Source organism: Chiroxiphia lanceolata, chromosome 28, assembly GCF_009829145.1.
Source record: "Chiroxiphia lanceolata isolate bChiLan1 chromosome 28, bChiLan1.pri, whole genome shotgun sequence".
NCBI lineage: Eukaryota > Metazoa > Chordata > Aves > Passeriformes > Pipridae > Chiroxiphia > Chiroxiphia lanceolata.
Genome location: NC_045664.1, coordinates 4565689 through 4590070, shown reverse-complemented (window position 1 = coordinate 4590070; position 24382 = coordinate 4565689). Strand labels below are relative to the sequence as shown.

General features: G+C 57.2%; 4 protein-coding genes across 4 annotated transcripts; all 4 read left to right on the top strand.

The window, feature by feature from the left end:
• On the top strand, positions 1–1111 carry LOC116799365 (nucleoplasmin-like). Its single transcript, XM_032712437.1, has 5 exons — positions 1–64; positions 261–343; positions 425–544; positions 633–726; positions 996–1111. Exons 1-5 carry the CDS (start codon positions 1–3, stop codon positions 1109–1111), a joined length of 477 nt encoding a protein of 158 aa, XP_032568328.1.
• Positions 1112–3014: 1903 nt separating this feature from the next.
• Positions 3015–6150, top strand: LOC116799468 (prolactin-releasing peptide receptor-like). The gene is made up of 4 exons (XM_032712640.1): positions 3015–3172; positions 3766–3909; positions 4061–4629; positions 5382–6150. Exons 3-4 carry the CDS (start codon positions 4229–4231, stop codon positions 6013–6015), a joined length of 1035 nt encoding a protein of 344 aa, XP_032568531.1. The 5' UTR covers positions 3015–3172; positions 3766–3909; positions 4061–4228; the 3' UTR covers positions 6016–6150.
• Positions 6151–7999: 1849 nt separating this feature from the next.
• RAB11FIP1 (RAB11 family interacting protein 1) lies at positions 8000–20563 on the top strand. Its single transcript, XM_032712754.1, has 6 exons — positions 8000–8322; positions 11576–12015; positions 12224–13031; positions 13924–16179; positions 17231–17336; positions 18310–20563. The coding sequence occupies exons 1-6, from the start codon at positions 8000–8002 to the stop codon at positions 18526–18528; spliced, it is 4152 nt and encodes a 1383-aa protein (XP_032568645.1). The 3' UTR covers positions 18529–20563.
• Positions 20564–21354: 791 nt separating this feature from the next.
• On the top strand, positions 21355–24333 carry BRF2 (BRF2 RNA polymerase III transcription initiation factor subunit). The gene is made up of 4 exons (XM_032712436.1): positions 21355–21517; positions 22013–22072; positions 22352–22673; positions 23139–24333. The coding sequence occupies exons 1-4, from the start codon at positions 21355–21357 to the stop codon at positions 24079–24081; spliced, it is 1488 nt and encodes a 495-aa protein (XP_032568327.1). The 3' UTR covers positions 24082–24333.
• Positions 24334–24382: the final 49 nt, after the last annotated feature.

Here is a 24382-nt window from a genome sequence, read left to right as displayed (position 1 = left end):
ATGGACACCTCTCTTCCCTTCTCCCGGTTGCTGTCGGAGGAGCGGCCCGTGGCTGAGCTGTGGGGTAGGGAGCTGTGAGCCCGGGGTGCTCTGGGGGCACCTGGTGGCAGGAGCGAGTGGGGGGACAGTGGCTGTGTTCTGCAGGGAGCCAGGCTGGGTGTGATTCCCCTTTTCCCTTGGAGTGTCTCCCTGGGAAAGCCTCCCCTTTGTTTCTGTGCGGGGGCAGCCTGTGCACGCCCAGACCGTGCCGTGTCCCCCAGGCTGCCAGCTGGGCACGGGCGCCCGGAGCTGCGTGGTGAAGGAGGGCGATGACTTCTTGGAGCACCTGGTGCTGCTGAGAACGGTGAGATCCGAGCCCTGCCGAGGAGCTGCCGCAGCCCCGGCCGGCAGATCCCTGCCACGGGCTCTCTGCTCGGCCCCGCAGATCTGCCTGGGGGCTGACGCCAGGGACGAGCTGCACGTGGTGGCTGTGGACTCCAAAAACGCCTCCGGGGAGCACAGGCCGGTGCCCATCGCGGCGCTGCGGAGCTCGGTGCTGCCCATGGTAAGGGCAGCCCCTGCCTCTGGGATGAAAACATCACCTCGGGCTGGGCTCGGGGCGGGGAATGTCTCTGAGTTCTGTCTCTTTGCAGATCAGCCTCAAAGCTCTGGAGCTGGTCCCTCCCGTCACCTTCGTGCTCCAGTGCGGGGCTGGGCCAGTCTATCTCAGTGGGCAGCGAGTCACCCGTGAGTGTCACCGAGCTGTGGGGTCCCACGGCAGCTTTTGTGGCAGCTCGTGCTCCCTGCTTTGCCCCAGGGTTGCAGGGAGGGCTACTCAGGGGGCAACTGGTGCTTGCTGGCAGTTGTGGGCTGGGCAAGGGGGTCTGTGCCAGTTTCCCTGCTCTGCTGCTGTGGGGTGGGAGGGTGTCTGTGTCACCACCCCTGGGGTGGGATTTTTCACCCCCCTCGGTGGGTCAGGGCCACCCCTGCTGCAGCCCTGCCTCTTCTCTCCCCAGTGGAAGATGATGCCAGCTCTGAAGCTGAGGAGGAAGAGCTCTTGGAGGAAGATGTGAGAGATGAGGAGGATGATGGAGAATCACAGAACAAGGGCAGCTCAGAGAGGTCTGAGTGAAGCTGGTGTGATGGTGGGGACACCCCTTCCCAGGAGCTGCCAGTGCCCTGTGCCAAACACAACAGATCCTTGCAGAGGGACACAAACTGTCTGGGCTTTGAGTGTCATTCCTTGTCTCCTCTCCTGGCCCCCTCCATTCCTCCTATGTTTGCAGAAATGCTTCCCCCCCCCTTTATTGTGATAATAATAGGAAGTGCAGATACCCTGGAGTCAGTCTGGACTGTGCTCTGGTGCTCCTGTGTCACCTGCTCTCCTGTCCCTCCCTCCCTGTCTCCTCTTGGGAAAACCTATTCCACGTGTGCCTCTGTGGTGCTGGGCTGGGCAGAGGTCCCAGTGAGTAGCCCCTGGGGAGCTGTGGGCTGCTACCAGGACAGGGGGCTTGGGGACTCTCTCAGCTCCAGCATGTCTGGAGGAGGAAGGCTGCACTGTGCTGTGGCTCTGCCTCCTCAGGTAGGACACAATGCCCTGCACGGCCCTGGCACCAGTTATCCTGCCAGTTCCCAGCTAATGGTCCTTTTGTTCCAGGAGGAATCTCTCTGGCATGCCTGTTGGGATCAACAGGACCGAGTCCTTCATGGCAGTGCAGGGAAATGCAGCTGCTGAAATAATGTCATTAGAACTCCTAATTGAGAAAATTGCCCAACTCCATTCTATGCCTGCCACTAGCTGACAGGGAGGCTGAGTTCAAGGGGAGCCCTGGACCTGCAGGAGGATGGGCTGGGAAGGGAGCACGTGGCTCTGGGTTTTGATTTTTCCCAACCTGTAATAGAAAATGCCAGAGCTGAGGGAGCCAGAGCTGTCACCCCACCCAGCTGAGAGCCCTGTGCTGGATCCTGGGCTGTGGGACAGCACAGAGACCCTGTGGGAGCTGGTGGAGCCCCAGCAGCAGGAAGGGTGGGTGCTTTGGGGGGATGCCCTGGTCCCCCTTCCCACAGCCCCTGGCAGCGGCACGTCCACCCCATCCTGCCCGACAGCATCTCCAGGAGGGCTTTGGCATAACCATGGCAACTGCCAGGTAATTAATGGCCAAGTCTCAATGCCATGGAGACCAAAGAGGCACCAACTGAGCGGGTGGGGCTGCACCCCTGCCCACGGAGCCACTGAGCCCCCAGTGCAGGATGTGACCCCCAGGCACATGGTGTGGGGCTGGTGCTGTGCCCACCCAGGGCAGGGATGTCACCCCACTGTGAGGGTGGCACATGGCAGCCACTGTCCTCCAGATGTTCCCAGCCTCACCCCAAAGCCTGAAATGAGCTGGGTGAGACCCCGGGCACAGCTGTTTGTGCCTCCCCCTGCTTGGGGCTGGTCCCCTCAGCTCCCCCAGGCACAGCTCGGCCTCTCCTGCCTTTTTTGCACCAGCAAATTCCAATTAATAAATGCAGGAATGCCCTTTTGTGCATAAGTGACCAATTATTTGATGCATGAGCACCCCATCAGCTCACCCACGAGCACCCAGTTAATCACGTGAGGGTTAAATAGTGAAACTTGAGCACTCCAATAAAGTCCTCGGGTGTCCAGTTGAGCCCCCTGTAATCCAAGCAAAGAAAGGGCAGGAGGAAGCATTTCCCTGAATACCTTTAAAATATTTACATTTTCCACTGTTTCAACACCCATGCCATGATAGTTAACACAGTGATTGTTTTAATTGCAATAAATTAAAGTAAGTCAAACTTCCCCCAGTTGAGATGGGGGCTGAGGATGTGTCTTGGGGGAGGCTCCTGCGCACAGTAATTTATTTATGGGGGAATTTTTCCCTGCTGATGCTTGCCTGGCAAAGTCCCTCCCTGAGCAGAACAAAGAAGAGGGCTGGTTGGCTGTGTCACTTCGATTCAGCAGCAAACACTTGACCAGAGGGACTTTATTCCGAGTCTGCCTCTGAGTGTGTCTCAGGGATGAGGCAGACAGGGTGTGAGGGAGTCGGTTTGAAAACCCAATCAATGCAAGTTTGGAGTGTGGAGCTTTTGAGGGGCTGCTGGGACATGTAATGAAAGTGTGGCAGGGGCAGCTTTCCATCTGAGGCTTCCAAAATCTGCCACGTGAGCTTCAGTCCTCGTGGATCAGGTACGTGAGGGCTTAAGGGTGAAACAATGTCTGGTACAGAGAGAAATAAACAGGGGGGCAAGTCCTGTGCTGGGAGAGAGCCGGAGATAATCTATGGAAATAGCCCAGGAAATGAGAGTTGAAGAGCAGCGGGTGATGAGATGACTCAGTGCAGGAGAGAAGGAGGGGCAGAGGGAGTGGGAGCAGCTGGGGGACGAGGGCTGTACTAGGCAGGGGTCTGGAGGTGAGTGGTGGTGGTGAGGAAAGGTGCTGCCTGTGCTCCCAGCTGTCTGTGGGAAGCAGCCCAGGGTGGCAGGGACCTGTCTCCCAGGGCTGGTCTCATTTTTGACCCTGGCTTCCCTCCTCGCCCCTATCCCATCTCATCCCCTTCATGGTTGATGCTATGAAAACCTGGACCTCGCTTTTGGCAGGACCACAGCGGGGTCTGTGAAACACCCCAGTGGAGAGTCCCAGCAGCCCCACAGGCTCGGGGCTGCAGGAGAGCCCAGCTCACCTGCTCGGGGCTGGGCGAGCGGCTGCAGGCGCACGAGGCAGCGCAGGAGTCACAGAGCGCCTTTATTCACTTACCCATTGACGTCCTTTGTCATTTCCAGAAACACGGGGAGCTGTTTTCTGGCTCGGCTGCTGCTTCCCCTTCCCTCTGGCCGGCAGATGCCCCTCGGTGCTGCCAGGCTGGGGCAGGGGCAGGATTGCTGCGGACGCTTCGGTTAAAGGGGTGTGGATGAGCCCACATTTTGGTAAGTCCTTCCCCACAGCCCTGCTGCTTTTCTCCTTTTCCTCTCCCTCCCTGATCTGTGATTGCTGTGACCCCGGGGCTGGCATCCCTCCTGCAGGGCTCCTCGTGGCAATGCTCCTTGTCTGAGTCCGGTTTTCCTTTTCCCTCCCCAGGAGCCCATGGGGTGAAGCTGCTCTCCCCGGGTGCCAGGCAGGGTCCTGTGCTGTGATGAGGAGCAGGACGTGCCCTGTGGACACCTGAACCCCGCAGCTGTCAGATTTTGGAGTGCTGAGACGGGGGGTTTCTCACCTGCCTGCACACAGAGGGGCTCAGCCACAGCCATGGAGGGGGACGGGGCCAACGTCACCACCTACGAGCTGGCCCTGCAGAACCGCTCCAACGCCAGCGCCCAGTTCACCGGGGTGCAGCTCATCCAGTCCTTCAAACCCCTCATCATCCCCTGCTACGCCCTGGTCGTCCTCGTCGGCATCTTCGGCAACTACCTGCTCCTCTACGTCATCTGCAGGAGCAAGAAGATGCACAACGTCACCAACTTCTTCATCGGGAACCTGGCGTTCTCCGACATGCTGATGTGCGCCACGTGCGTGCCCTTCACCCTGGCCTACGCCTTCAACCCCCAGGGCTGGGTTTTTGGGAAGTTTTTGTGCTACTTTGTCTTCCTGATGCAGCCCATGACCGTCTACGTCTCTGTCTTCACGCTCACGGCCATCGCAGTTGACAGGTAAGTGCCGGCGGGTTTTTGTCCCACCCCGGTCCCCTCAGGTTGTCGCTCCCTCAGCTCAGGGTGTTTACTGACAAACACTCAAAACTGGAAAAGGAAAATCCCCGAGGATTCCCTGGGAGTATCCTTGCAGCCTTTTCTTTAGCACCAGGACTCGGTCTGGGGGAAGGATGTGCAGGGGGGACATTTGGCATTAGCAAACGATGCTGCACAGTTCCGTGTCCCTGTGTGAAGCCGTCACTACTGAAATCCCGATCCGTGCTCCCGGCACAAAGGCTCATTGGAGTTTGCACCCTGGTTTTCCTACTTTGGGTAAATTTGTGCCCAGACCTCGTGCGTACTGGCCCTTGGGGTGGAGAGTGTTTGTGCCACATGAAGTGTGCTGGGTTGGGGGGTGAATAAAATTTGGGTTTCCATAGAGATCTCCTCTCATCAGAGATGTTCCAAATGCTGAGGGGACAGAGGCAATGCCTCTTATGCTGGTTCACCTCTGCCTTGGGGGGAGCGGGGCAGGACCAGGAGGGGAAGGGGAAAAAATAAAAAAAAAAAGAAAAATAATAAAAAAAGAAGGTTTGGGTGGAACAGCAGAGGAAGCCTGGAGTGCTGGTGGAGCCGTGCTGCTCTTGGGGGCTCAGAACATCCCCAGGAGTGCTGGTGTTCTGCTCCCCAGCAGACCCCAGAGCACCCTGGGCCGCAGGGGGATGCTTCGGGGGGCTCCCGAGGGCTCGGGCTCCCCGTGTGTCTCCCCACAGGTACTATGCCACCCTGCACCCCCTGAGGAGGCGCATCTCTGTCACCAGCTGCGTCTCGGTGGTGGGGGGCATCTGGCTGCTGTCCTGCGGGCTGGTGGCCCCCGCCGTGGCCCACACGTACCACGTGGAGTTCCGGCAGGAGGGATTCACCATCTGCGAGGAGTTCTGGGTGGAGAAGGAGACGCAGCGCCTGGCCTACGCCTACAGCACCCTGATCCTCACCTACATCCTGCCGCTCTCCGCCGTGTCCCTCTCCTACCTGTGCATCTCGGTGAGGCTGCGGAACCGGGTGGTGCCCGGGCACCCCACGCAGAGCCAGGCCGAGTTCGACCGCCTGAGGAAGAGGAAGACCTTCCGCCTCATCGTGCTGGTGGTGTTGGCCTTCGGCGTCTGCTGGCTCCCCATCCACGTCTTCAACGTCCTCCGGGACATCGACATCCACCTCATCGACAAGCGCCACTTCCTGCTCATCCAGCTGCTGTGCCACTGGTGTGCCATGAGCTCCTCCTGCTGCAACCCCTTCCTCTACGCCTGGCTCCACCACCGTTTCCGCACGGAGCTCCGCAGGATCTTCGCCTGCAAGAGGAGGATCCGCCCTGCCAAGGGCTGTGGGGCTGCAGGAGGAGTGCTCTGAGCCCGGGGTCCCCCTGCCTGGACCCTCCATGGCAGAGCCTTCCCTGCTGCTGGGAGCAGAGGGGATGGGGTGAGGCGGGAGGAGGGAGCAAAGCTCTGTGCCCAGCCCCTCAGGACCCCTCCTGTCATTATTCCGTGTTAGCAAAGGGAGCTGTGGGAGCGTGGGAAGGGGGCATTAAATGAGTCCCAGGTTTTGGAAGTGGCATTTCTCCTGTGAGATTGACTTTTCGGAGCAAGCAGGTAAAGGGATGGAGCCGGTGCCAGCACAGGTTGGCCCGCTCAGCCTCACACACCCCTGCATGCGCTGGTACCCCACAGCCCCCCTCACCTGGACTCCTGGACACGCACCTGGCCGTGCTCACAGGCACCTCTGCACCCCTGAAACATCCACACCCAGCCCTGTGCAGACACGTGTAGCTCTGCCCCTGCACAAAGCCACACACACACCTGTATACACACACCTGTACACACACACCTGTACACACCTGTACGTACACACATGCCCGTTCATGCACCCCTGTACGTACATGCACAACCCCTGTACACACCTGTACATTCATGCACCTGTACATGGAAATCCTTGAACACACCTCTAACATGTCACACACCTGTGCATACACACATCCCTGTACCGACACCTGTGCACACCTGTACACACCTGTACATCCATACACCTGGACACAAAAATACCTGAGCACCAGTAACCTCACGCACCTGTACATATGCACATCCCTGCATCCCTGTACCGACACTTGTGCACACCTACACACACCTGTACACACCTGTACATTCATGCACCTGTACATGGAAATCCTTGAACACACCTCTAACATGTCACACACCTGTACATACACACATCCCTGTACCGACACTTGTGCACACCTACACACACCTGTACATCCATACACCTGGACACAAAAATACCTGAGCACACCTGTAACCTCACACACCTGTACGTATGCACACCCCTGCATCCCTGTACTGACACCTGTGCACACCTGTACACACCTGTACATCCATACACCTGGACACAAAAATACCTGAGCGCACCAGTAACCTCACACACCTGTACGCATGCACATCCCTGCACCCCTGTACTGACAGCTGTACACACCTGTACACACCTACACACACCTGTACACGAAAATACCTGAGTGCACCTGCAACATCACATACATGCCTGCAACGCCACATGCATCCCTCCAACGTCACATGCATCCCTGCATCCCTGTACCGACACCTGCACACACCTGTACATCCATACACCTGGACACAAAAATACCTGAGTGCACCAGTAACCTCACACACCTGTACGTATGCACATCCCTGCACCCCTGTACTGACACCTGCGCACACCTGCGCACACCTGTGCACACCTGCGCAACCCTGTACACACCTGCGCACAGCTGTGCACCCCTGTACACCCCTGTACACACCTGCGTACACCTGCACACCCCTGTACACCCCTGCGCACACCTGCACACCCCTGTACACACCTGCGCACACCTGCACACACCTGCACACACCTGTACATCCATACACCTGGACACAAAAATACCTGAGCGTACCAGTAACCTCACGCACCTGTACATATGCACATCCCTGCATCCCTGTACTGACACCTGTGCACACCTGCGCACCCCTGTACACACCTGCGCACACCTGCGCACCCCTGTACACACCTGCGCACACCTGCACACACCTGTACACACCTGCGCACCCCTGTACACACCTGCGCACACCTGCACACCCCTGTACACACCTGCACACCCCTGTACACACCTGCGCACACCTGCACACACCTGTACACACCTGTACACACCTGCGCACACCTGCATGACTCACGCCCCGCCCCTCCCAGTCCCCGCCCACCCCGTGCTCTCGCGAGAGGGGCGGGGCGGGCGCACCGGGCGGCTCCGCTCCCTCTCCCAGTCCCGGTCCCCTTCCCGTTCCCATCGCGCTCCCGTCCCGGCCCCGCTCCCGCCATGGCGGCCCCGGGCTGGGCGCCCACCCACGCGCGGGTGACGGTGCTGCGGGCGCGGGGGCTGCGCTCCAAGGCGGCGGGCGGCGGCGGCAGCGACGCGTACGCGGTGATGGCGCTGGGCCGCGACAAGTTCCGCACGTCGGTGGCCGAGCGGTGCCGGGGGGAGCCGCTGTGGCGGGAGGAGGCCACGTTCGAGCTGCCGCCGCGGCCCGCGCTCCGCCTCACCGTCCTGCACCGCGCCCTCACCGGCGCGGACAAGTTCCTGGGCCGGGCGGAGGTGGATCTGGCGGCGCTGAGGGACGACGGAGGGCGGCGGCACACCAGGTGGGACGGGGGGGACAGCAGGTGGGACCGGGGGACACCGTGTGGGACAGGGGGACAGCAGGTGGGACAGGGGGACACCGTGTGGGACGGGGGGACACCGGGTGGGACGGGGGGACACCGGGTGGGACGGGGGGGGACAGCAGGTGGGACGGGGGGGACAGCAGGTGGGACAGGGGGGGACAGCAGGTGGGACAGGGGGACACCGGGTGGGACAGAGGGGGTACTCCGGGTGGGACAGGGGGGAACACCAGGTGGGACGGGGGGGACACCAGGTGGGACGAGGGGGACACCAGGTGGGACGGGGGGACACACCAGGTGGGACAAGGGACGGGGGGCACACCAGGTGTGATTGGGAACAAGGGGACACACCATGTAGGACAGGGGACAGAGGGGACACTGGACAGGGGCGGCACACCAGGTGTGACAGGGTAACACGGGACTGGGCTGGGAAGGGACGGAGGGTGGCACGGGGTGGGGGCACCACAGGGGCTGGGGAGAAGGATGGGGGGACCCTCTGTGTCCTAGAGAGGCTGGGGAGGGGCCAGGAAGAGGGGTGCAGGGGTTTCTGTGTTCCATGGGAGCTGGGGAGAGGGGTGAAGAGGGGACTCTGTGCCCCACAGGGTCTGGGGAGGAAGTTGAGGGGGCCCTCTCTGCTCCTCAAGGGTCAACCCCGGTTCCCCATGGGATGTCCCTGTTCCTCGTGGAAACCTTTGTGCACCACAGGCATTTGTGGGTCTGGGGGGGAACCCTTATGCCCCTTAGGGGACTGGGGTTCTCTTGGGGGACACACGTGCCCCACAGGGACCCCTCAAGCCCCATGAGTGCCCACGGGGTGACCCCTCGGGGCAGGGTCTCCCCCAGTGGGGGTGAGCCCCTGATAGCTCCTGGAAGAGGCCCGGGGCCCCGGGGAAATGTGGCCAGAGCTTTTCCAGGCAGTCCTGCCTGGTCCTTGGGTTTGATTTTTCACTATTTCCATGTGTGTACTGACACTGTCCACAGGGAGCAGCCAGGCTGGCTCCCGAAACCTGGTGTCCTCGGAATGCCGCCTCCCTGCAGCGGGGAACGAGCGCAGGCTCCCCCAGCTCTTTATTTATTTTCCCTAATAAACACTTAGCACATGCCAGCGTGGATATTTCCATGTTCCATGGGCTGCCCTCGCTGCTGTCAGCAGGACACCGAGCCGGGGTCGTTAATGCCCAGCTCCAGCTCTGTGTCACACTCTTTGAACATAAACAGTGGGGCGGTGAAATCCAGGGGTGGTGCCTGGGAGGGTTTTACTGGGAGTCAGCAGCCTTGTAATGTGGCTGGTGAGTCACCTTCCTCCTCTGGCTCACCTGAGCAGGGCCAGGAGCTGCCACCCCTTGTCAAGGCTTAATTAGGCCGCGGGTTCATTAAGGCTGTGTCAGGCACTGCTGTGTTTACACTGCGGTGCCCTCGGTCAGCAGAGCCCGGGGCCAGCGCCTCGGCCCCCGGCGGGTGCCTTTGTGTCTGTCTGGGCAAAGGAAAATTGAGGGGGAGGAGGAAAGAAAACACGACTTCGGTGCTCCTGGGGAAATTTCCCGATATTTTCGGTCGTTTCCAGCCCTCAGTTTCCTGTTTGAAGCCTGTTTTGTCCTGGCTGCCACGGCGATGTGTGGCTGCAAAGGGATGGCTTTATTTGGAGAATAAATGCTCTGCAGGTGCTCACAAACGTGATAAATGCCATTAATGAGGGTTTTTTTGTGGTTCGGGGGGTTGTCAGTCCGTGATTTCCTTCCAGTGGGGCTGTGTTTGGTCGGGTCTGAGCTGCCTTTGCTGAACATGTTGTTTGCTCCCGGGCAGGGAGCACACGGGATCAATTGTGGCACCGAAGCCCTGCGAGCACAGGATGCTCCTAGAAACCACGGGTTTGGAACAAAAGTGCCCAGTGCTGGCTCATATTAAAGGCAAAGGATCTGTGATTCCCAGGCTGCAGCCTCAGGGGCTGGGCAAAGCCTCAGTCTCCTGATAAAATCCCTTCCCTTGGTACCTTGTAACTCCAGACTGTAGCTCAAGGGTTCATTTAGAATTATAGAATCACAGAATGTGTTGGGTTGGAAGGGACCTTAAAGGTCATGGGCAGGGACACCTTCCAGTAGCCCACAGTGCTCCGAGCCCCATCCAACCTGACCTTCCAGGGATGGGGCATCCACAGCTTCTCTGGGCAACCTGTGCCAGGGCCTCGCCACCTTCACAGGGAAGAATTTCTTCTGTATATCCCTCTGAAGTGTAGCAGATTCCTGAATCCATCTCCTTCAGTAATCCTCATTACTTTTGAATTTTCTCTGGGGCAAATTGCCTTTTCCTGTTCTCTTTCTTGTTGCTTCCAGTGCACCTTCAGAAGCTGAAGTGCAGATTTGATGGTGAGGCACATTTGCATGCTCTGTTTCCTTCCGTAATTTTCCTGTTCCATCTGGTGAGGAGCAAGAAACCAGCGTTTTCCAGGCAGCCTTTCCCGTGGGTTCTGTGGAGTTGGGAATTCTGCGGCTCCAGCAATAGACAAACCCACAGTGGTGTGCAGCACTGATAATTCTCTTTCCTGGCCCACATGTGGTTTGAGAGTCACTGAGTGGTGGTTGAGGGCGTATGGATGGTGGGATTGTGGTTTGGGATGCCCTGAGCACTCACCACACGGAGCTCCATGTTCTGGAGCCGGGTTTTGGGAAGGGATGTGGCTCTGTCTGAGCGATGTCCTTCCTGGTGCTCCCTGCTCAGTCACGAGCTGGGGGAGGTGGGTGGAAATCCCCAGCGGTCTGCAGGGCTGGGGTTGGCTCTCTCCTGCTGATTAGAGGTTCCTTGGCTTAAGAGGCATTAGGGAGCTGGAATGAAAGGTATGAGGGCGTGGGACGCGTGTGCAGCTCTTGGTGCTGCGTCTCCTCGGCTCCCACTTCAAAGCCGTGGCCTCTGAGAGTGTCAGGAGGAGATATGAAAGGGCAGAGGAGAGTGGCTGAGCTGAAATACAGGAATTCCATGTTGTGTTTCTGTTTTTCCTCCTTCTTTTTAACCCCTCCTGATCTGGGTTTCAAACCAAACCTCACTAATAACTTTCTGTTTACGATAAGGAATGTTTTCCTTGGCACCTGGGGCTGTGACTGTGACGTCCTCGTAAGATTAAAGGCTTTTCTTTTCCTACACTGGAGGCTGATTTGATTTTTCAAACATAAGCAACCTCTGTGTTCTCAATTCCCCGTGCCTTGGGAACTGGTTGGTAGAAGAAGCCTCCTTGTTGCTGCAGGTGGTACAAGCTTCGCTCCAAACCGGGGAAGAAGGAAAAGGAGAGGGGGGAGATCGAGGTGGACATCCAGTTCATGAGGAGCAGCATGACAGCCAGCATGTTTGACCTGTCCATGAAGGACAAGCCTCGCTCTCCCTTTGGGAAGCTCAAAGACAAGCTCAAGGGCAAGAGGAGCAGCGGCCTCTCGGACACGGCGTCGGCGATCGTTCCCAGCACGAGCCACTCCCCCGCCGACAGCGAGGACGAGGCGGTCGAGAAGGAAAAGAAGAAATCCAAGTTCAAAGCGCTGTTCTCCAAACCTGGGCTGCAGAAGACCCTGTCCCAGTCCATGTCAGTCCTGCCCACGCAGCAGCCCGTCACCCAGAAGGTTCGGCTTCGGCCCAGCGACTTCCAGCCCCAGTGGGATGAGGAGGAGTCTGAGACCTCTCCGACCTCAGAACGTGAGTATTGGCACTCGCTGCACTGGTGAGCACAAAGCCTTTCTCCAAAGGGTTGTTTACGCTTTCCACAGCACTAGTTAAACTCTTCTTTCTGAAAAAATCCATGGAAAGCCCCTCCTGGCACTGAGGTTGTCAGTAGCAAGTGCCAGAGGAAAAGTTTTTCTTGTGTCTTGAATTTCTCCCTGTTTGATTTTTTTTTTTTTTCCAGGAGCCCTTGGAAATGCCCTGGAAGAGAAGCCAGCTCCTTCTCCTCTGTTTAAATCTCGTAAGACAGCCCTTTTGGACAGCAGGCAGCTAACCCAAGGCACCAGTAACCACACCAAGAAGGAAGGGCTCTCTTTGTTCAGTGGCCTGAAATCCAAAAGCGATCCCGTTTCCAAGTCTAGCCTGTGTATCAACGGCAGTCACGTTTATATGGAAGAGACCACGACGAAGGACAACGCTCCAGCCTCCTCTCCCTCTCCTCTCAACTTCAGGAGGAAGCAGCTCTTTGCTTCAGAGGAGAACCTGTCCTCCAGGTCCAGCAAACCACCTGAAGAGACAGGAAGAACCTCTCCTAGTCAGGCTTTCTCTGGGCCCACGTCCTTGGAGACCTTCAAATCCATGACTCTGCCGTCGTACAAACTGCTGAGCAGTGAGGAGCCCCTGGACACCAGCGTTCCCCCGAGCACCGAGGCTGTGAGGGAGCCCAAAAAACCAGACCACAAAAAGTCTGCCCTGCTCTCCCTGGTCACTGGGAAGAAAGAAGTGGGGAAGATGGGAGATGCTGACAGTATTCCTGACAGGACCCTGCAGAGCGAGGAGAACAAAATTCCAGAAGAGAACAGTGAAGAGGAGGCCAAATGTCTTGAACCCCCAGCAGAGCTGGGCAGAGGGGACCCATCAGGAGACACTCAGAGCACAGAAGACACCTTTGCAAACAAGCGGCCGCTCGGCCCTGGTGAGGAGGAACAGAAACCCGAAAAAGCTGCTGCCCCAGCCAAGACCAAAGCTGTGAAGCCCACAGTGAAGCCCAGGTGAGCCCCAGCTGCTGATGGGAATTGGGATGGGCAGTGGTGGTGGCAGGGTGGTGGTGTGGGCTCTGGAGCACCCGTGGGATTTACGCTGGCGTTGGGCACTTTGGTGGCCAATAACTCCCAGGCTCTTTGTGGATACAAAGAAAAGATGGATATAGGAATGCTCCTTGTAAGTGATGCCAGAGCAGTGGTTCTCTGAGTGCAGGCACCTGGGTAGGTACTGCAGGGGTGATTTTTCTCACTGGCTCTCCTGCAAAAACTAACTCTGCCTGAGCTATGTGACTGGAACCTCCCTGGGGTCAGAAAGGCCTGTTCTAACATCTGTGCTTTCCTCTTCTCTACTTGGCTGTGGTCTTCCAAAGGTTAATCTTGGAGCCCTTCTGCTTTTGGCATCATTCACAGCAACACGAAGGGATTTTGTGTGGGTTTGTACACCAAGGCTTTTTCGGAAATTCTGCTCCTCTATCCTTCATATGCAGATATATATAAACTGTGTGTGTCTGGGGTTTTATATATATCTGTAGGTATGCCCTACTAATAAGGCTGTGGTTTGTGTGTATCCCTAACTCCTCATTTTCAGTGCTTCTCATGTTTAAATTTCTTGCCTACGAAGTGTTTTATGTACTAATTAACCTGCTTGGGGTGCAAAGAGATGGTGCTTAAAGCAACAAAAACAAGCTCTGCAGCAGAAGAGTTCTGACATGAATGACATAAAATCCTTTGTAAAGATGCAGTGAAGGATATAAAGTCTCTCAGACAGGCTCTGAGGTCTCTTGCAAATATAATTCATCCCCAGTGGCAGGAGCTGATGGAGGCTGGTGCTAAAGCTTGTCCATTCCTGCCTCGTGTTGCATCTGCAAGTGACATGCGAGTTTTTTGTCCCTTTTTGCAGACTGGGCCTGTCTCCAGAGGAGGAACCCAAAGCCACGCTTCCTACTCTTGCACCTGACCCCCTCCCTGCTTTTCTTTCTGTGCACCGTATCAGCAGTGCCAATAATCCTTTTGTTTCTAAAATGGGGCAGAAAGTCCAAGTACCAGACTCTGAAAACATCACTAGTTCTTCTGCCTCTCTCACTTCTCCTGCTTTTGCTGCAGAGCTTTGGAATGGCAAGAACCCCTTTACTCCCGAGTGGGACAGGGCATCCACAGCCCTGGATCCCGATGGGATTGCCCCTTTCCCTTCATCCCATCGTCTTCCAGCCTCTGTTCCCAAAGCATCTCTTCCTGGGCAGGTCTCTGCCAGGGGTAATAATCCCTTTGCTGCTGACTGGGGGCAGGGTCCTGAGAGCTCTGCTGTGGGGGCTCCCCGGGGTCTCTCTCTCCCCCACACACCTTCCCTCCCCTCTGGTTGTCACTTCAATGACAATAATCCCTTCGTGTCCAAGCATGGGGGGCAGGCAGGTGTGCCAGGTTTCCAGAGTGTTGCTGGTTCTTCCCCTTCCTACCTCCCTCGTGGTGAGGACTGTTCCTCAGCAGGACACCCAAGTCACGATGCTTCAGGGGGCTCTGCAGATGTGGCTGTAACTAGAGGTGTCACAGCTGTGCCAGACCCTCTTGGCACCTTGTCTGATCCCCCTTCTGACCCTCCTGGGCTGGCTCAGAAGCAGCACTGGGATTCTCCCCAGCTTCACCCTGAGGATTCTTTGGAAAGCTCTCAGCTGGGTGGTGGGAAATCCGTGTCCTTTGTCCTGGGTGGATTGCAGGGTGTTACAGCAGGTGATGGAGGTTTGGGTGGGCAGGAAGGTGGAGAGCAGTGCTCTGATTCCACTGGCAGGTTGGGTCCAGGGGCAGCAGGGGGGCGGGCAGGGTTTGGTGGGGAGCTGGGAGCAGGGCACTGCCCATCAGCAGAGCTCTGCAGTGACAGCACAGGCCCCCTCCAGAACAGCGAGCCCACCGTGGAGGTCACTGGTGCAAACGCTGAGCCCTGCACAAGGGGTGACACAGGTTGTGCATCTCTCTCCAAGTCTGGTTACAGCCTCGTGCCAGTGACCAGAGCTGGGAGTGAGCCCGGGGAGGAGCAGGAGGTCTGTGCTGGAGAGCAATGGGCAGAGTGTGCACCCCCCTTAGAGCCTCAGGCAGCTCCACTGGCTAAAATCGACTCACTTCCCCAGGTCAGAGCAGCCCTGGGAGCCTGCTCGGTGTCCCCTCGGGAAGCAGATGCAGAGAGGGATGGCAATGAGGTCCTTTTCCCACCAAAGCCAGCCCCAAGGAGGGCTGTGGCACTGAGGAAGGGCCCATTGGTTTCCCAGGCTGAGTTAAAGGGTGATGCTCCTTCTTCAGGTGATGGTGTAAAATCCACACCTGGGCTCCTGTTACCTGCTGGTGAAGCCTCAGCTGCTCGTGGGTGCCTCCCCCAAAGTGGCTCCTCTGAGACTGTCCCTCCTCCAGTGACACCTGGAGGTGATAGGCCTTTAAAAAACGAAGGTGAGGACGATTTATCTGCCGGTCTCACGAGTCTCAGGGCTGCCATTCCCGTTCCTGGAGACCGCGGCTCCAAAGTGGCCAGTTTGCCAGTGATCCTGGAGGGAGGCTCCGATGATGAGCTGCTGGGGGACTGCCAGGAGGGCCGTGGGCTCACTGCAGGTGATGAAGGTGTTTCAGGGCCTGGAGAGCAGCCCCCAGGTCTGGCACCTTTGCATGGAATGCTCTCTGAGAGCTCAGCTGCAGCCCCCACGACCCTGGCTGCTCCGGGAGGAGAAGGAGGAGAAAGAGGTGTTCCTGGTGCTTGTAAACCAGGCGGATCACCCGTGCTGCCTGCTGCAGTGGGTGCTCCCAGGGTCAGTGTCCAGGGAGCTGACTCAGGCTTAGGTGTGACGTCTCATTCCAGGGAGTGCAGCAGTCATTTTGAGAAACAGGAGCTGGAAACCAGTGCGGGTGTTGAGGAGCCTGCAGAGCGTGACCTCTCTCAGCCTTCTGCTTCCTCTTCCTCCCTCTCGAGTCCTTGCCACCTCTCCTCTTCCTCTCACTCCCTTCTCTCTGACACCCCAAGTCGTAGAGCAGAGTCTCCGAAAAAGCCAACAGCCGAGGGCTTCGCAGATAAAGCGGGAAATTCGGGCAAGAAGAAGCTTCTCCAGGCACGGGTTTCACCCTCTGAAACGTTCCCTAACCAAACCCCGCGGGGTGGTGAAACCGTGTCTCCCAAGCACAGGTGAGACCACGTGGGGGTCACAGCAGGTATCTCTGTGTAGGTGTGAGCTGGGCTTTTGCTTCCAGACCTGTCCCTCCAGCTGCTGGATCTGCTGCTGCTCTTTGCAGTGACTTGGCATCAGGCAGCCCTGACTTCCTCTGGGGCCTGGATTTGTCAGGGCCTGGGTGCTGTGGGGTCGTTGCTGGCTCCAGAAGGATCTGTGCAGCTCCTGAGGGTGCCCAGAGGGGACCAGCCACTCATCAGAGCTCTCAGGGAAACCATTAGGGAAAGTACAGTGGGTGAATAGGGTCATTTCATCCAATTGGGGAAATGGGCTGCAATTGGGCCCTTTTTCAGACACGGGAGAATGGTCACCCTGATAAACCACGATGCTTCATTTCCTGGCTGAATGGAGCTCCTCAGAGTGATCACAGCAAGTGGTGCAGCTCCTGCTGTGCCCCTGACCTGTCAGCCATGGGGGGCTTCACCTCCCTGGGGTCCAGGACAGCTCCGGGCCAGCACTGGCTGAGATAGAAGTAAAATTTGCTTCCTGTGTTAAAACTGATGATACAAATCTTGCTCAAGCACACAACGACAGCACTTCTTGGCAGCTCGTGGTGCCAGCTCAGGTTGGAAAAGGCCTAACATGCTTGTCCCAGGATAGTGGAAGTATTTGATTATGTTGCAAGAACCACAGATATGTTCTGGTGAGGAAGGTCAGGCTGAAATACCTGAGATCAGAGAAGCTGCCCTGTGTTCTGCCTCCTCGTGTAGCCCATCCTGGCTTTTCTTCCATGACACACACTCGGGATGTATTTCCCTTCCTGCTGCTCCTGCTTTGTCTCCAATGCCTTAAGTCAGTAAAGATCATAGAGAACTGGAGAATACCTACAAAATCCCTATAGCTTAGAAATGCCTTGTCTGCTGAAGCTGAACCTCTTCTCTCAGGTGACAGAGAAGGGTAGGAATCTTCCCCCGTTTCCTGCTGTATTTGTTTTGAGTCAGGAGGTCTGTGTCATGCTGGTGTTACATGTCCTGCCTAAACAACAGAAACCCTTTTTTCCTGTTGCAGACTCCATCCTGTGAAGCCAATGAATGCCATGGCAAACAAGTCTCAGAGTAAAAACCTGAATGTCATCAGCACCATGAACGAAAAACTGCTGGAAATGAGTGTGAAGGTATGGAGGGAAGTGGCACTTTCACTGCTTAAGCTTTGGTTTGATTGAGGAATTTGTGTGTTCCAGATAATTGGCCTGGGCTCACATCTCGTATCCTGGGCAGAAAAAGAACTCTGGTTACTAGACTGTGTTGGGTGTGAACTTGTCTTTGGTCAGCCCCCAGAGGTGGGGACAGTCTTTAAATATTTATTCTCTTGCAGATTGATCTAGAGTAGAGTTGATCTGAACAGCTGGGAGCATTCCTGGGTCAGCAGGGAAAACCCTGGACCCTGTTACTGTCTCTGAGGGTATTTTGGGGAACATGAGAAGTTAGAACTGAAATAACAGCAGTGCCTCCTTCTGGTGTGAGGGGAGAGGATGTGAATGAAGTGATTCAAACTGACACACTGCTGTTCTGAGCGAGTTGAAAACTTGTTGTGATGCTCTCGATTCCACTTAAATCGTGTGTGAGGCACCATGGGAGCCTGTTGTGCTCACATTCCCTGCCTGGGCAGTGTTCTGGGAGCTGGAGGAGTTGGCAGGAGCTGCCCAGTACCTGCCAAGTTGCTTGAGCATTAAAAACAGACTTTTCAGAGAAATAGGAGGAAACACCAAAGGCCTGGAGGGGTGTTTCTTGCTGTTTAAGCTGAATTTGCCTTTCCCAGTCTCAGGTTTGTTTAAGCAACAGCTGTCCCAGTGCTCGTCTGTGAACGATGGTGGTCAGCAGGGCATGGCTGTAACTGCCACACATCCATCACATTCCTTATTCCTCCAGCATAAACTGCAGCAGGGTTGAGTTACAGAACTGACATTATGCAGGGGCTTGATGCTTTTTGGAAGGTGTGGAGCACAGAGCAGCTGTGGCTCTGCCAGTGCCATTTGTAAACTCCTTTGCTGGTGCTGTGAGTTCCCCAGGCCGGTCCCGGGCGTGTTCTCTTGCTGGTTTGGAATGCCCGTGTGTCTGGACTGACCCTGCCTTCCTTCTCTCCCCAAGAAATACGAGCCCTCAGACCCTGCCTACGCCTATGCCCAGCTGACACACGACGAGCTGATCCAGCTGGTGCTGAAGCAGAAGGACACGATTACCAGGAAGGACGTCCAGGTGCGGGAGCTCGAGGACTACATCGACAACCTGCTCGTCAGGGTCATGGAGGAGACCCCCAACATCCTCCGTGTTTCCATGTCTGGGAACAAAAAAGCTGGGAAGATGTGAAGGGTCTGGGCACGCTGGAGAAGAAAGGCTGAGTTCCCACCAGAGGAGCCGGTGTGGAGCCGGTGGTGCCGCCCCTGGAAAATGACCTTTTTCCTGTTTCTGCCTTGAGCAACTCTCGGGTTGATTAGTAGTTCCATCAGCTCTTGTAATGGAGTCACCTTATCATATTTATTATTTGTTTTCTTCCCATTGTCTGGGAAGATCAGGCATTAATCCAAAGGCTGGTAGTGATGGAAGGGAGGAGGGTTTTTGATGTGTTTTGCTTCCCCAGCAAGGCACTGATGATCCTTTAGGAAGATTGGTTTTTTTAATGGTTTTGTTTTGTAGCAGCTCTGATAGATCAGTTACTCTTCTTTCCATATCTGAAGTTGTAGTGCAATATGGAGCCTTGTACAGTAGAGCTTGAAGATTTGATTGTTTTTAAAATAATAACTAACTACACTGGAGAAGTCCAAAGATGTCCCAGCTTCAGACCTGGGCTGTAATTTAAAAGAAATTAATGCCCTGAAAGTTGAACCTAAGTTAAAAGATTAGAAAGGAAGAAGCAAATCTCAGTTCAAGTGGATGTTGTTCCAAAGAGTTCTCCAAGGGGAGTTTTGCAGGTTTTTTGGTGTAGGAGACGTTGATGTTCACGGTACATCTCTACCATAGGAATGGCAACAATGGATTTGGACCAAAGGTACCTTGCTGCTCAGAGGGGGAGGAATCCTGTGGAGCTGAGGGGTGGTGGTTTTGCTGGACAATCAGTGGAGACAGGGCTGTTCTCCTCCCCACCCCACAGCAGGAGCAGCTCAGTGCTGCTGAGCAGCCACCACAACCTCCTCCTCCTCCTCCTCCTCCTCCTCCTCCTCCTCCTCTGAAAACTAAATGTGACTTTTTATTTTTTTTTTAAGCGAGCTCTTGTCAAAGATCAAAAAAAGAAAATAAAGATCAGATGCCTCTTTGCACCTCTGGGATTTACCAGGGCTGGGAGAGTCTATAAAGGGCTTAGAAGGAAGTTGGAATACAGAGTGGGGAGCAGAGGACCAAAGCTTCATGAGGACCAAAGCTTAAAGCTTTCCAACCTTAATTCTGTGGAAGTAAACACTCCCACCTTTGGAAGTTGTTGGGTTATTGGCTCTCACCCCTGGCTCAGGGCTGAGTTTCTAACTCACTTTTTCTACAGCAAAGCACTTTACAGCTGGCTGGACTCTCACCCTGTGAGCAGTCTGCCTACAATTGTCAGAAACCACTGGAAACCACTGGAGATCTCAAATACTGTATTTTTGTAGCAAAGAGCAGTTTAATATATTTGCCTGGAGATGTAAACATTTATTAGGAAAATCAAAAAAGTGCTGTTAATGACATTTTTATTCCTCTAAACTGACCTACTACCAAAGTCTGGAGCTTCTCTGGCAGAGCTGCCCCTTAGGGGGAGCTCGACCTGAAACAAGCCTTAAGTTCAAGAGTCTTCCAAGACTTCAGGTACTTCTTTTTCCTCATTTTAGTGTTATTTGAGCAGTGTCTGCAACAAGGGGGGTTCTCTCTTTTCTCTTGTACCCTCTGCTGTGAATGAAGGGTCCCAAATGCAGGCGGGGGTGGTTTAATCCTGAGTGGTGCTGGTTGGCCTTGCTGAAACTGCTGCTGCTTCTTGTGCCTTCTTGAGGGAGGAAGATGAAGGATTGATTTGTTTCCTCCTTGTGCCTCGGTGGATCTCTGGAAAAGAGGATCCTGTACCTCACTGACAGATTTGGACTTTAGACTTTTATTCCTTGGCTTTTCTGATCTGGGTCACAAAGGAGAGCCGTTTGTGCCTTGGACCTTGTTTTTATTGATAACACTTCTTAAAACCTTCCTTTGGTGTGCGGGGACTGGCATTTTATTTCCTTTAAGGGCCTTAAGAATCACATATATTGTTTTATTATTACTGAAGGATCTCAATGTATTTCCCCCCCAGTTTGTACTCTCTGCTTTTTAGCCCAGGTACTGTTTTGTTTTTAAACACCTTTTTTTGGTTTTCATGGAACACTAAAAATAAAAAACACCTTAAACCCACCGTTCCGGGTACCTGTTCCCAGCTGTTGTCTTTAAGCATTATAAACACATTATGAAAAGAGCAGATTCAGAAGGGCCTCGTCCTCCCCTTGTGACCGGCTCTGCTCATCCTCCAGGTATTTCGGGGCAGGTTTCGTTCCGTGCAGGAAGAAGCTCCTGGCAGACAGGGTGGGGAAACCTGATGGACGGGCTCGCCCGCACCTACAGGGCCGAGAGTTCCTGCAGAGCAGAACCAAATGACCGCGTGAGATGTCCCCGCTCCCCGGCGGCAACAACGGCCCCGGATTGCGGCGGCGCTGGAAGGAGCGGGAATTGAGGAAATCAGCCTCCCGCTGCCCGGGGGGGCCGCTTAGAGCCTCAACCCGCAGCCCTGAGCGGGGAAGGCGCGGATGGTCTGCCCGAGCATCCCGGGACAGCAGGAGGAGGCGGCGCCGGAACGCGCGGCGCCGGAACGCGCGGCGCCGGAACGCGCGGCGCCGGAACGCGCGGCGCCGGAACGCGCGGCGCCGGAACGCGCGGCGCCGGAACGCGCGGCGCCGGAACGCGCGGCGCCGGAACGCGCGGCGCCGGAACGCGCGGCGCCGGAACGCGCGGCGCCGGAACGCGCGGCGCCGGAACGCGCGGCGCCGGAACGCGCGGCGCCGGAACGCGCGGCGCCGGAACGCGCGGCGCCTCGGCCGGGCGGGCGGGGGGGGACGGACCGCGGGCGGCGCCGCTATTGGTGGGTTGCGGTCGGGCCGCGCCGCCATTGGCTGTTGGCGGCGCTCCCCCCGCCGCGGTCCGGCGGCGGCCATGGCGGCCGTGGCGGCGCGGGGCCGCTGCCCCGAGTGCGGCTCGGCCGCGCTGGTGGAGGACGCGCTGTACGCGCAGCAGCAGCTGGTCTGCGCCGCCTGCGGCTGCGTCCTGTCCGAGGGGCTGCTCACCACCACCTACAGCGACGAGGAGCATCTGCGGGGTGCGGAGCGCGCTGGGGCCCCGCTGACCCGCTCCCTGGGTTGTGTGTCGGTGTCTCCCCCCCACCCCCGTCCCTCCCGGCGGTCTCCCGGTGTCCGCGGGGCCGTGCCGGGTCGCACTGGCCGCTCTCCCCTCCCTCCGTCGCCCACAGCATTTCCCTGCCGGGGTTTGGGCTGGGAGCCGCTGATGAGCCGCTCCTGGGCGTTTAAATCTCTTATAAGGGATTTACGGTGTGGATTCCTTATTATTAATGAAAAAGACTGTCGAAATCTCGTTTAAATCTCTTAGAAGAGCTTTAAGTGCAGTGGACCGTTGGCTGGGTCCATGTGTGGAGAATCCCCAGCCCTGGGGGGATCCCACCCCTCCCTCACCTGAGCTGCTCTGTCCCTTCTGATGGTTGGAATCCAGCCCCGTGGGGTCCTGGTCGCCCCAAATTCTAACGACACTGTCCCCCTGGGATCACTGCAGGGCTGTCTGACTTAACCCTGTTTTCCAGAGGTGGCCTATTCCCAGAGCACTGGGCAGAAGGAGCAGCTGAGCCGCTGCCTGCAGCGAGGTAAGAGTGTTTCTCCCCCACCCCTCGAGCCTCCCTGGCTGCTGCTCCAGTTTGTTTAGCGTGTTTATAATGCTTTAAAAAAATGGTGAGACCCTTTGGAGCTGGTGGCAAAGCCTGGATGAGGCAGCTGGTGCTGCACCCAGCCAGCACTGAGGGACGGGGAGGTGCAGGAACCCGGCTGCTCTGGCACCTGTGCCCGGGCTGGGTGAGCTCTGCCTGCTCTGGAATCCTGAGGAGAAGCTGCCTGATCCCACCTCTGAGGGCAGCGTCTCCCCCCAGGGATCCGGCGGGTCCAGGACCTGTGCAAAGTCCTGCAGCTCCCGGCGGTGTTCGAGGAGACGGCCGTGTCCTACTTCCAGAGGGCCCTCCAGCTCCCTGCCTTCCACCTGGTCAGCCTGGAGAAGAAGGAGCTGCTGGGGGGCTGCTGCGTGTTCGTGACGTGCCGCCAGCACAACTGGCCCCTGACCATGGGCACCATCTGCTCCCTCCTCTATGCCAAGCAGGAGCTGTTTGCCGGCGTCTTCCAGAGCCTGCAGAAGGAGCTGGGGCTCTCTGTGCCCGCCCTGAGCCTGGCAGACCTGGTGAAGACACACCTGAGCAGGTAACGGGGCCCCTTCCAGGGGGCACAGGTGGGGTGAACTGTGTGACACAGGGGTGTGGCTTTTGTGCCTCCCTTGTCACGCCTGGGCTGGGATTTTCTCATCTCCTCGGTTTGGAGAGGGCAGGGAGGTGCTCAGGGATGTACCATGAGTTCCAGAATCATGGAATCATTGAGGTTGGAAAAGACCTTCAGGGTCATCGAGTCCAACCTGTGCCCCATCCCCACCTTGTCCCCCAGCCCAGAGCACTGAGTGCCACGTCCAGTCCTTCCTTGGACACCTCCAGGGATGGCGACTCCACCACCTCCCTGGGCAGGCCATTCCAGTGTTTTAACAATTCTTCCCATGAAGAAACCCCTCCTGGTGTCCATGAGCAGCAGCCCCTGGCAGGGGCAGGGTGTGTTTGTCCCAGAGGGCCTCCCTGCAGCCACATCTCCCGGGTGACCGAGGCTTCCCTGCTCCCGCAGCTTCCGGCTGTTCCAGCCCTCGGCCGACGTCCCTGCCCCGTTCCTGGAGGACAAGGAGAAGCTGGTGGCCCGGACCATGGAGATTGTGGAGCTGGCCAGCGAGACGTGGCTGGTGACGGGCCGGCACCCCGTGCCCGTGGTCACGGCCGCGGCGTTCCTGGCGTGGCAGTCGCTGCAGCCCCGCGCCCGCCTCTCCTGCCCCCTGGCAAGGTTCTGCAGGGTGGCAGGGGTGGATCTGCCTCCCCCCGCCCACCTGAGGCTGAAGGAACTGCTGGAGATCCTGCTGGGAATGGCCTCCCAGCTCGCCTGGCTGCGTGGCTTCCGCCTGGACAAGAAGACGGTGGTGAAGCACGTGGGGGACCTGCTGCAGCACCGGGTGTTCCTGCTGAAAAACGCCTTCTGCCAGGAGGGTGGGGAGGAGCAGCAGTGTGGTGCGGCCTCAGGCCAGGGCTCCACAGGCCAGGGATCACCAGGTGAGGGCACTCCAGGCCAGCACTCCCTGGATAAGGGCTCCCCAGGCCAGGACTCCCTGGAAAAGGGCTCCCCAGGCCAGGACTCCCTGGAAAAGGGCTCCCCAGGCCAGGACTCCCTGGAAAAGGGCTCCCCAGGCCAGGACTCCCTGGAAAAGGGCGCCCCAGGCCAGGACTCCCTGAATAAGGATGCTCCAGGCCAGGACTCCACAGGCCAGGACTCGCTGGGCCAGGGCTCTCCCAGCTCTCCTCCAGTGGCACAGGAGAAGGGCTGTCCCTTGGCAGGGAAATTCCCGAGGCCTCTGCTCCCACCCTGCCTCATCCATCCCAGGAAGAGGCTGCGTTCGGCAGCTCCGAGCGCTCCCGACCCGGCCGTCACTGGTGACGAGCCCATCTCTGACAGCGAGATCGAGCAGTACCTGCGGAGCCCCGAGGAGATCCGGGCCTTCAGGAAGGCCAAGGCCTGGTCCTGAAGGCGGCTGTGGCCCAGAGGATGGTCCAGAGACAGTTTTGGGACCAAAAGTGTGAAACCCGCCAGGGACAGAGCGGTTGTGCTGCGGGACAGTCGCCTGGGAAACGGGGTTGTGGGGCCTTTGTGTTCTGGACCAAAATGGGGCTTTTTGTAGAGTGACTGCTTTGGGTCGTGTTAACATTTCTGATAGAAATAAATGGAAGTGCAGGTGCCAGGTTTTCCAGGGCAGCCTCACCTTCCGCTTCTGATCCTTCAGCAGAACGAGTTTGTGAGGGTCAGAAAAACCCCTGGGGCCGGGCTGT